The 12286-nt window shown below is 37.7% G+C and overlaps 1 protein-coding gene and 1 non-coding gene across 6 annotated transcripts; one reads left to right on the forward strand and one right to left on the reverse strand.

Moving 5' to 3' along the window:
• Positions 1-691: 691 nt before the first annotated feature.
• LOC126626506 (serine/threonine-protein kinase BSK7-like) lies at positions 692-9766 on the forward strand. 5 transcript variants are annotated; one of them, XM_050295858.1, is made up of 11 exons: positions 692-983; positions 2575-2787; positions 2877-3094; positions 4056-4191; positions 4882-5015; positions 5124-5229; positions 5507-5592; positions 5969-6157; positions 6601-6756; positions 7361-7474; positions 9024-9766. In XM_050295858.1, the coding sequence occupies exons 2-11, from the start codon at positions 2706-2708 to the stop codon at positions 9267-9269; spliced, it is 1467 nt and encodes a 488-aa protein (XP_050151815.1). In that variant the 5' UTR covers positions 692-983; positions 2575-2705; the 3' UTR covers positions 9270-9766. The 5 variants fall into 5 exon arrangements, 4 of the variants coding, with proteins under 4 accessions (XP_050151815.1, XP_050151813.1, XP_050151812.1 ...); XR_007624710.1 differs by lacking the exon at positions 692-983 and adding an exon at positions 1581-1876 and having other exon boundaries at positions 7354-7474; positions 9024-9252; XM_050295856.1 differs by lacking the exon at positions 692-983 and adding an exon at positions 1582-1876 and having other exon boundaries at positions 2616-2787.
• A 384-nt stretch (positions 9767-10150) lies between these two features.
• On the reverse strand, positions 10151-10222 carry TRNAC-GCA (transfer RNA cysteine (anticodon GCA)). Its single transcript has one exon. It is a non-coding gene; the product is annotated as a tRNA-Cys (tRNA).
• Between the last annotated feature and the right edge of the window lie 2064 nt (positions 10223-12286).

Consider the following 12286-nt stretch of genomic DNA (forward strand, 5'->3'; position numbering starts at 1 on the left):
AATTTCAATCTCAACTTTAGAATAGAGTAATGCCTACCAGCACACAATAAAATTTTAAATGAGATATGGAATTACATGAAAAAAAGATATATATGCCTATGTAGTAACACACCTCACCAATTTTTTTATTTATAACCACAAAAAGTGGTCTAGTTGAAATGCGTTAGAATTCCAAGTTAGGCATGCACCGTGGTCTTGGGTTCAAGGCACATAGTTGGCAAAAACACGAGTGATTCTCTACTTGAGAGCTTTAGAAGAACGTGTGTCATTTAGCCTTTCCAAGCTAGTCCTACCTTTCAACGCGGATACCTCATGTCTTGACAAGAAAAAACCAATTTTCTGTTCATATGAATTATTTCTCTGTAATAAATCTCCTAGTTTTTAGGCAATTAATTAGTTAGGAGAATTTACTAAATTCAATATCATGTTTATTAAAAAAAAAATAAAATCAATATCATATGTGTAAATTTGCACATACAAATGAGTTAATTAATTAAAAAAGCATTTTAATAAAAATAAATAAATGTTTAATCAATAAAAGTAGGCAATGATGCATCGAAATTTAAAAGCCCCTTTTCCCATTATATCTTATATTTTACACAATTATTGGCCTAAATATTATAATTCTTTTTTTTCTTTCTATTTTTGGGGTTTTGTCCTTTTAGGGGGATATAGTTTTGCAATTGAGTCCCTCCTCAGACTATCACCGACTCACCACCATCGTCACCCCATCACCGCCGTCGCGACCACAACTCAGTCCTCCCTCTCAAATCTTGGTCGTCGATTCTCAGACTCACTAATTCTCCTCCCTCTCGAACTCTATCTCCCATACTGACTGACTGACTCTCCTCCCACTCGAATCTCGATAGCTGAGTTCCCTCCTTCAGCTCCTCTGAAGTCGACTCCGAGCACCACCTTCAGCTCCTCTCAACTCCGACCATCACCTGACGGTCCATCTCGAAGCCAAAATCTTCAAACAAAAGGTATTCAATTACAGGGATTTAGGATTGAAGAATAAATTAGGGTTTTGTAGAGTTGATGATTTTGGGGGTTCTTGATTTGCTGCTAGTGTGCTTTCCATCTGATTCAATTCAAGTTTGTCGATGTTGTTTTTTTTTTATTTTTTTATTTTTATTGTTTTTAATTTCACACACCCCTTGATTATGGGGAGGGAGTGACTGGCTGTGTGAAAATCAGAAAAAAAGGAGCCATGTCGGTGGAAATAGAGAAATGGAGGACTAATCCAACACGCGGGCACCCACCCACTATATAAACACCAATACAAAAAATTTAAATTAAATCAATAATTCTTAAATTAGGCCGTTTAATATTTTGAATTAATGATATCTTTCTTCAGTTGTATATGAGATGTGTAAAATTCAATTCTCGTTAAAGATGAATTTAAATCACACTAATCTAATTTTAATACCAAGTCTACCCTCTACCCTCCCTCTCCCTCTGTTAGTAATTTCGTTTAATATGTTTGTTTAAAAAAAAAAAAAAATCTTAAATCCGTGAATATTAAAATTAAAATATTTCACACTGTTTTTATATATAATTCTCATCTAAATCTCGAAGCCCGCTCTCTCTCTCTCTACATTTTCTCGTTCCGCAGAGAAAGAAACGCGGAAACAACGACGAAGAAGACGACGACGACGATTTATGATTCAAAAGTCCCTCAAGTCTCACTGTCCATACAACTCATTTTCAGCACAATATACATATATATATTATATATAATTTCAGCACTCAAAAAATAAAGAAAATACAAAAAATAAACGAGGTAAAAAAATAAAATTAAAATACCTCTTTGCTTTCCTTGCCTTTGACCGAATCGAGGATGTGGAATTCGCTTGGCTCATTCGTTCAATTTCAGGTTCTCTCAAAGTTCTTCTCGAATTTTCATTTTTTTTCGAAAATAAATATTGTTTTTATTTTTTCGATTTCGTGTTTATATATTTTGGGCATGCTGTGGTTTGCTTCTGTGATCTTTGATTTGAGCTAAAAGGCTCTCTGTTTTATGCTGTTTTGGTTTCTGGGTCGGCTCGTTTGCTGCAAAAGGAGCGAGCTTTTTTGTGTTTGGTGGTTTCAGACAACTGGGTTTTTTGTTTTGGCCTAGTTGGTAGTCTGGACTCAATTGACTAAGCTCGGATCACAGTGAGTTGACTCAGATTGGAATCCTTTGTTGAGCTGAGTTGCTGCTTTTTCAGTGATGTATTGTTTGTCTGTGCTTTTTGGGAATTGGTTTAGTGATTGCATCCTTTGCATTGTTTCTGTGTGTATTGTGTTTGGCATCAGTGTTAGTACTAAAGTGTCCCTTGACTTGAATCATTGAAATTTGAATGATTTGTGTTGACCCCCTGATTTCATTTTTGCTTTATGTGGAAAGGAACATTTGAAAGAAGCTGTTTTGCCACAAAAAGAACGGAGGGAGTTTTTTTTCGGCAGAAGCCTTTATGATTGTAGAATTGTTGAAGTTAGTCTCAGATTTTAAGAAAATGAGCTGGAGTTTGACATGGGGGTTTTTGAGGTTTTCCATATGATTGTAGTTTCTGAGTGGTGAATATTTGGCAGGTCTTGCACGCTGACAGGATCTGTTTTGGCTGGTATTGAAGGCAGATGGCGGTTTTCAGTTTCTACAAACTTATATAAAATCTTGAAGCCTCAAGACTTGCTAGTGTGTGCTGTCAAATTCTGAGATTAGGATGGGTTGTGGGTGTTCCAACCTCTCCGCGTGTTGTTGGGGCCCAGAAGTTGACGGACCAGTTCTTGAGACCCAAAGTGTGGGTAAGCAAACTAATGAAGTGTAGCTATCATGTCTCATTTTTATTCTGTTTGGAACAATTGCAATACCACGGTTTGCTGTCCTTTTGTAGAAAATGAGGAGAGCAATGAACTTGATTTGCCTGCATTTCATGAATACACAATTGAGCAACTTAGGATGGCGACATCTGGATTCGCTGTGGAGAATATAGTTTCTGAACACGGGGAAAAGGCCCCAAATGTGGTTTACAAAGGGAAGCTTGAGGATCAAAGACGGATAGCTGTCAAAAGATTCAACAGATCAGCTTGGCCTGATACCCGACAATTTTTGGTAAGTATGTACTGGCTCCCAATCATTATGATGTCATTATATCTCTTTCCAAAAAGTTCTGTAGCTGATCAACATTCAAAGATTTTGCCAGGTTCATGTCTTTGTTTTTTCTCCCTGTCAGTGCGTCACTCATAATTTATTTGCGTTACTCATGATGTATTAGAAAGGCTAGAGACGTTTTTGACCAATAGATGGGTTCTTGATTTTGCTGATTGCTAAGTAACTTCCTTCCATCCTTGTTACTATTTTAAACATTATGTAATATGAATTCCTCTTTCCTGTACCAAAATCTGTTAAACTAAATTGATCTTTTTCCTCAGAAAAGGAGTTTGTACTATGGTTTACACATGGGCAGTTCAACTTTTGGAGTGTGTTTTGAAATTGGATGCCTCACTGACTTTAAATGGTTTCGTGATGTATGAATCTCTTGACATGACTTGCAAATCCAGCTTGATAGCACCAAAAGAATTAATCCCCAACATATTTTCATCATCATTGTCATCATTGTCATCATTGTTTTTAATATTGTGGTAACTGCTATCATTTGCTTTGATGTTCCTAAGATCATGATCTTGTTTCAGTTAATTATGATACACATGAAATTGAATGTTCACAACCCCCCTGTGGAAGAAGTCCTGAAAGAAAAATTGTTTCTTTCGGCTACACTTTTTCTCCCCTTTTGATCACATTGAGCTACACTAGTTTGAGTGGAAAATGACATTATATGTGGTCTGTTTTTAGCATATAATAATTGGCTAAACCAAGTAGTTGATTTCAAACATTTTATGCATGTCATATATCTTTTGAATATGTAAGAGATTTGTTTACCATCTTCACCTCTTCAGCAATGCTTGCGTTATGCAATGTCTACGTTTCTACATGGTCGTTAACGTAGTTCTTTTCTTCTCCTTGAGTTATGATTTTTTTATTTCTTGCTCTAACCTGACCTTTACAATTTTAGGAAGAAGCAAGGGCTGTTGGGCAGCTCCGGAACACCCGATTGGCAAATTTACTTGGTTGTTGCTGTGAAAGTGACGAGAGACTACTTGTTGCTGAATATATGCCCAATGATACATTGGCAAAGCATTTATTCCATTGTAAGTTCATTAGATTCACTAATTTTTATATATAGTTTGTTCGTAATTTTAACGCCTTTAGTTTTTGTGTGAATTCATTTCCCTATATGCTCTGTGTTGAGACTGAAGTACTTTAATTATGAGTCTGAAGGTTGAAGTTTCTCTATTGAGCAATTATTTCTCACCATTATCTGATTATCTGACTGTTAAACAGTTTAACTGTTGTAATTGTATTTCTCAACTAGCCGGTTGAGGGTCTTTTTTTTTTTTTTTTTTTAAAAATAAAATAATAATTATGATAATCACTTGTAGGGTTTCAGGTGCTAAGTTTTTTTATTTTATTTTTAATGATTATAAATGTTGATAAGGTGCAATAGCTTCTTGGTTTGGCAGTTTCCTTTGGTTATATGATATATTATCTTTTTTTCAATTTCTTAAAGATTCATATAATTTATTGTTTTAAATATCATTCCTGGCACGTTGGGATCAGGTGCAAAAACCACTCATCATCGTCAATTATGATAATATCTTTGTTTGGGCTTTTTTTGGGGTTTCCATATCTGTTGAAGTATTTATGAATCTCTTTTACTTAATCATTGACATCTGTTATGTATTGATGCTCCTCTGTGTAGTTATGTTTCCTCCTTTTGTTTTAACTTTTGGTTCTCCAAAGAAAACAATATTTATTGCTTTTAATTTGTATTGATTCAGGGGAAACACAACCCATGAAGTGGGCAATGCGGTTAAGGGTGGCTTTATATCTTGCACAGGCCCTTGAATATTGTACCAGTAAAGGACGTGCCCTTTATCATGATTTAAATGCATATAGAATTGTCTTTGATGATGTAAGTATCTATCAATTCACCATTATCTTCAAACTTAATGCAGTACTGTGTTTTTCATCTCTCTTGTATAGTGTGAGTCTGATATGAATTGCTCTTCCTAAATCTCAGGATTGTAACCCTAGACTTTCATGCTTTGGTCTGATGAAAAACAGTAGAGATGGAAAAAGCTACAGTACAAACCTGGCATTTACTCCTCCTGAGTATCTAAGGACAGGTATGCATCTTCAAGAAGTAAAATTCCTCAGCTTCCAGATGACCGTGCTGACATTCATTCATTAGTAACATCTTTGGCCTCTTGATTAGATGACATCATGACAGCCGAACCCTAGTTACCATCTGGACACTGATAATAAGATTTTAAATGTGATCATTGTGATGTTTGCTTGTTTTGACTTGTGATCTTATGTTTAATTCCATTCTCATATCCTTGTTCTCCTCATATGGTTACCTTATATTATGAATATTGATCACCTCCCTCATCTTTTTTGTAGGAAGAGTTACCGCAGAAAGTGTAATGTATAGCTTTGGCACCCTTTTGCTTGACCTCCTCAGTGGAAAACATATTCCTCCGAGCCATGTAAGTCTCTTTCGATGTGACCAATTAATGCACAAGTTGTGTCATCTAAGAGTAATATGGGAACTACTTGTGTGGTACTAGTACTTGTACCATACAGGAAGTTTTCATAGAAGTAACGATGATTATGGAAGCAGCGACTGCAGGTATACTAGTGACATTGCATAATCTTTCAACCTCAAAATTCGCGAGTAGTTCATGGATGTTGTTTTCCATTATCTTTCTCATTAAACTCTTGTGAAGGTTGAGGGTTTCAGGGTTCCTCGCTCACTTAAAAAACATTTGACTCTAGCCATAGGAGTTCTTTTGGTGATTTATTGTTCTCAGTTGTCAATTCTACATGATTGCATTTCTAATATTCGGTTGCACAATGTTCTAGGCACTCGACCTTATTCGCGACAGGAATCTTCAGATGCTAACAGATTCTTGTTTGGAAGGCCAATTCTCAAATGACGAGGGAACAGAATTAGTCCGTTTGGCTTCAAGATGTTTGCAATATGAACCGCGAGAGCGTCCTAATCCAAAGTCATTAGTTGCTGCCTTGGTTCCTCTTCAGAAGGACACAGAGGTTGGTGTTCCTTTGATAATGACACTATTATTCTTATTGGTTGTTCTTTTCTTTCGAAGTGTTATTACAATCAAATTTTGTGATTTTGGTACTATTGATACCTCTTCTTGTCAAAGACTCCTGTATTCTTTACAACTTAAAACCAAAGAAAATACAGCCATGTTTAATGAAGAAGTTCACATTTTTGTGCTTCAATTCTGAATAAGTCGTACCATTTGATCTTGGAGTTCTCCAGTAATAAACTTGAAGAATATTTTCATGTGGCCTATTGATCTATATTATTAAGGCAGAAGGTCTATACCTCATTCTAAAGTGTATGTTCAATTTTTACTCGTTATGGGCATCCTCAACAGCAAATCATGATTAATTAATATCTGTGCTTGTATTGAAAAGTTGAATAGTTTTTTGCAATCTAGAGAAGCTTTAAGTACGTTGTTCTGCAGGTTCCTTCTCATGTATTGATGGGTATACCACATGGTGCAGCAGCTTTACCTAATCTATCACCATTTGGTGAAGCTTGTGTGAGGACGGATTTAACGGCCATACATGAGATCATAGAAAGTATTGGATACAAGGATGATGAAGGTGCAGCAACTGAGGTTCGTTTCTAATATATCATATTTAAGGAATGCCAAATTCTCTTGTTCTGTCATAATCCAGTAGCTTGTGTAGACTTCTCTCATATGTCAATTATAATCATAGCAAGCATAATACTTGTGTAATTTGATCCTTCACTGGTACTTGTGCTCTGTAACATGAAGGTGCATGTCTACCCCAAAATCACATGAGGACTCACAGAGAGATCTACTTATGACTATAGTCTATACTTTGTCATAAATCATGATGGCATAGAATCAAGTCAATCCTTGTCATTTAAAAAAAAAAATCGGTTGGAATGAACCAACGAGCTATCTATTTAGCTTCTTTGCTTTGGTCATCGTATAACCATGTCCCTCTTTAGATGTTTGGTTTTTCACTTTCAGTATGCACATTTAGATAATGGTTCTGTGTATTTTTATTTTTGTTAATCTTCCTAACAAGATGATTGTTAAATGTGATATAATTCATACCCTCTCTGTCAATTGTCAACTATATACTTATAGATGCCACTCTTAAATTTTGTCATTCCCTGATATTTGTCCTGCAGCTGCACCCCCCGTACTCACATATGGTATGCTAATTATTGCTTTTTCTAGCTTTCAGCTTTCATTCCAGATGTGGACCAACCAGATGCAGGAGACATTGAACTCAAAGAAAAAGGGTGATGTTGCTTTCCGTCATAAAGATTTCAGAGCTGCAATTGAGTGCTACGCCCAGGTCAATTTAGTTTGCCGTCTTTTCAATTTTTTTACCTTTCTGAGTAGATAGATGTCCACCACATTTGGCAATCAATACTTGCATTACCATATAAAGTAACTTTAATGTACCTGATAAAGCATATGCATTGGGCTGAAGTGAAGTATCACTTGTTGAAGGGGCTGGTCCAAGCGCTGCCCAAGCATATGCATTCTGGTAACCCGATCCAGAGTGAGCCTGCATAAGTATCTTTTTGTTTTGGGCTTAGTTTGGGCCAGCCTAAATGAGAAATGGGGTTTTCCAATCCTCACTTGGCCGCCTCAGACTTTCCATAAATTCATTCAGTAGCGACAGACTGATCCACCTTGACTGTTCTTCCTTTATAAGCACAGCCACTAAAACTATCAGATCTATAATCTGTTGCCAGCAAACCCATCCCAACCACCTTCAACGTGTGTCAATTTCCAGATATACAAACCCCCTCAGTCATTATATCCAGCACAACCACAAAGCCCAAATACAGCCGCCAACAGTGTAAGCTCTGATATTTCTGAAAACTAAAGTTAATGGTGTCTAGGTGTAAGCTAGATAGTTTCTAATGTCCCGATGGTGGGATGGGGATTACTTTTCAGGAGAACTAATTCTAACAGTATGTTTGGAAAAGGAAAGAAATGAGAAGGGTGAAGGGGGAGAAGGGAAGCTTGCTTGGTAGCGAGGAAAAGTGGAGCGGCAGGACATCTACCAGGCATACCATTTTTCAACATTCTAACTTTGGTTGGATCAAAGTATAGATTGAAATTAATTGCTTTCAGTTATATTTTAGGTTTACCCTTACCTAAAATCTGTTTTGGGAAGAAAAGAAGTTGAATGGTAACTAGATAAGAAGATTTTAATCTTTTCTTCACATCTACATGCAATACTACGACTACACGAGGGAACGGGGTACCCTCCTTTTCCCGTAAAAAATATACTAAATAACACGAGGCGAAGACCCATTCCTTTCTATCTTCCTCGTTTTCCATCATTCCTTTATGTCAAACATGTGTAATTGATTAAGAAGGATTCAGCAGAGGACTGTAAGACATTCCATTAGATAAACGAAAATAAATTGAGGCAATATTACTTTAGAATTGTATGGTCTGTATCACATTTTATTTGTGCACATTTTTTCTGGGTTTTTTCATGATTGATGTAGGGCATTGAGTTAGCCTTGACTAAAAGGGGGGGCTAAAATCCTGCCAAGATTGGCCCTGCCAATTCAGTAAAAGCTTTGTCCTGGGCTAGCCTTTTCTGATGGACTGTACTACAACCTGAAATTAGTTCTTTTATATAAGTCGGTTTCAAAGAGGTCGCACTTGGTGCGATGGCAAGTGCCTTCGCCCATGAGCGGTAGGTCTCGGGTTCGAGACTTGGGAGCAGCCTCTCCATAAATGGGGGTAAGGCTAGCCGACATTCACCTCTCCCAGACCCTGCGTAAAGCGGGAGCCTTGTGCACTGGGTACGACCTTTTTATATAAGTCGGTTTCAAATTGGTTTCATCTAGCTGACAGTTTGTTCGTTTAACTTGCAGTTTATTGATGTCGGAACCATGGTTTCCCCGACAGTTTTTGCACGCCGTAGCTTGTCATACCTCATGAATGATATGCCACAGGAAGCCTTGAATGATGCGGCACAAGCCCAAGTGATTTTCCCTGTTTGGCACATTGCCTTGTATTTGCAAGCTACGGCACTTTTTGCACTTGGAAAGAATGACGAGGCACAGGTAGCCCTCAAAGAGGGTAGTGTACTTGAAAGTAAAAGGAATGCAAGTGCTTGACGGTTAGCTGCTAAAGGTCGAACATGAATCTCTTTCCTTTGTATTGAACCGCTCTTTTCCGGAAAGATGAGCACCGGACAGGGACTCTTAGTCAGGAGGTTAATCAGTCATCGAGTAGGCCGCAGAGACGGAACAGAAGCAAGTCATTAATCTTCTATTGCATGACTGGTTCGTGCGTTGTGGATGTTGAAGCATTCATTGGCAAAATTTACTGGACGGGTTGGTTTGGTCTCTTTTGTTTATGACGAATTTGCCCTTCATTGTTGTTCAAATTACCTGTTTCCAATACAAGAATGTTGGGGAAATAATCACATCATATGATGCATTTGAAACGTTATATATATTTTGTAAAGGATTTAATCTTCTGTTGTTTTGATCTTGCATTGAAAAAGGTGAAGAGAACTGCTGACAATGGCATGCTTGTAATTTCCCTGCTTTTTTACTTTTTTATTTATATATTTTTTTTGAAATAAAATTTGTTGTTTATTGTGCGCAAATCTCTGCAATTACTTCTTCTGATTCTATATATTGATCATTTTGAACTAAAATCAAACTTTGGGTGGAATAGTCGCGTTACGTATAAGCAAAGCTACCTTATTTTGCCAAATATAACTCTTATCTTTGACCATTTACGTTTAAAATTGAAGGTTTTGAAATATTTTCTATAATCACGCGAAGTATGTATAAACGTTGAAGAAACCCTAATCACTACTAATCTAGAAAAAATCCAAACCGAAGACAGAAGGAACGAAGACGCTGGACGTTGACATTGCATTTCTGAACTGAAAAACCTTGCTGGATGATTGACCAGCAAAAGAAATGTTGATGAATGAACGAATGTAGGAAGAAACCAAAAAATAAAACAGAAAAACACAAAATAAAGGGCCCAACCGGGTTCGAACCGGTGACCTCTTGATCTGCAGTCAAATGCTCTACCACTGAGCTATGGACCCAATTATTGATGACAGTTCTTTTTGTTAGTTACATACTGGATATTATTTTTAGGTTTAAGAGCTTTGATAGATCAAATTGTTTTTCTTTAATTATGAATTACATCTATTCAATTTTATCAGTTATATTGCTGTAGATATGTAAATTTCGTTGCATACAAATGATGCATCACAAAGCTCCATGTGACATATGACTCGTCACAAATGAACAAGTCATCAATGACAAGCATTCCTAAAATACGGAAAAGGGGAAGAATTCTCCTTAAAATCGGCAAGGGGCCCAAATTGCTCCAAAAACTGGAATGAAAGCTAAAACATCTTTATAAAACAAGCAAGAATTGAAGATTGCTCACAAAATAGGCAAGAAAGCCCTAAAGCATCTTCAACAAGCACTTGTGTTGATTCCTTCAAGACTTTGTTGAAAGCTTAAAACTTGTAATGACGTTTGATTCAAGATCAAGTCACCAAGACCCTTGAATCAACAAAAATCCCACATCAACATCACCTTTGCTGCAAGTCATACACAAACCTAGAGGTGAAGACTATTCACGCATTGTTTCAAGCTCAAAACTTGAAGTAATCGTTCAATCGTTCGTCCTAGATCAAGTTATCGCGACCTTTGGATCAACAACTTATGCATCTACATCAAATTTGAAGACTGAATCAGAGGAAAACTGTAAACAGAGATTGTAACCCTACAAATTCATCAATACAAATCTACTTTGTACATGTGTTCTAGTTTCATTCGTTATAGAATTTTCGTGTTTACAAATTTGGCACGTCTGGTGGGACCTCTTTGCCTCTCATCTCTTTGTTCAAATTCACAAGAAACATACATAGCATCAAGAAAGGATCAAGCTGTTCTCGCAACCAACGCGAAGAACAAGAACATCCTTGTTGCAAATGGTGGCACTTTGGGCGTCACAACCCAAAGCAAGGCAAGAGCTCTCTCTGCCGTGCCTTCCACCTCTACATCAACTCTGCCGAATGAGCAAGAGCAATCAAGGCACGAGCCCGTGATTACCCTGGCTTCGCTAAGGGCGCCAAGGGAAGAAAGCCTGATAAGGTACCTCGAGTCGTTGACTTCTGATACTGACTCAAGCAGCAGCTTGTATCCCATAGCCATGCAAGTCATGACTACTAGTGTGACTTCAATCGAAGAGCAGTTGGCACAAATGAACGAAGCAATCGCAATGCGGACAATGACCATGGAAGAAAATGACTTGCAGATTGCTACATTCGTCAACCGTCTGGAGGCGCAGCACGACGAGAAAGTTGACCCGAAGGTTGATCCACCAAAGAAGGAAACTAACAAAAAGGAGGAGCCTTTGATGGACAAAGCTGAGGAGAAGTTAGAGGTGGATTGAGCTACAACGCTCATGGGATCTCTCTCTATCTAACAACTGTAAAAGATGATCACAAGCACGATTAAGGCCTAATATGAAGGAAGCTTGCATGATTCCGTGTTGTACTCAAAGCCATACTCTAAAAGGATTGACGCCTTGAGGATGCCAATGCGTTATCAGCCATCCAAATTCATGCAGTTTGATGGAAATGGCAATCCTGAACAACATATTGTCCATTTCATTAAAACCTGCAACAATGCTGGGATGGAGGGAGACTATCTCGTCAAGCAGTTCGTGCGCTCACTAAAAGGTAATGCCTTTAACTGTTACACCGACCTCGAGCCCGAGTCTATCAATAGTTGAGACCAGCTTGAAAAGGAATTCCTTAACCGTTTTTACAACATTTGCTGCAACGTAAGCATGTTGCAGCAAACGAGTACGAAGCAGTGGAAGGATGAACCTGTCGTCAACTACATCAATATGTGGAATTCATTAAGTCTGGATTGCAAAGATCGGCTTTCTGAAACCTCCATCATTGAGATGTGTGTTCAAGGCATGCACTGGGGTTACATTACATCATCCAAGGCATAAAACCGAGAACATTTGAAGAATTCGCAACTCGATCCCATGATATGGAGCTAAGTATTGCCAATCATGGGAAGAATGAGCCGATCACCGACTTCAAAAAGGATAAGGTGTTCACCCCAAATGTAGACAATAC

This window comes from Malus sylvestris, chromosome 6, assembly GCF_916048215.2.
Source record: "Malus sylvestris chromosome 6, drMalSylv7.2, whole genome shotgun sequence".
NCBI lineage: Eukaryota > Viridiplantae > Streptophyta > Magnoliopsida > Rosales > Rosaceae > Malus > Malus sylvestris.

Coding starts and splice junctions, on each gene's coding strand:
- LOC126626506 (XM_050295858.1), top strand. CDS start 2,706: ATGGGTTGTGGGTGTTCCAACCTCTCCGCGTGTTGTTGGGGCCCAGAA. Junction 5,016..5,123: donor ATAGAATTGTCTTTGATGAT/GTAAGTATCTAT, acceptor CCTAAATCTCAG/GATTGTAACCCTAGACTTTC. Junction 5,593..5,968: donor AACATATTCCTCCGAGCCAT/GTAAGTCTCTTT, acceptor ACAATGTTCTAG/GCACTCGACCTTATTCGCGA.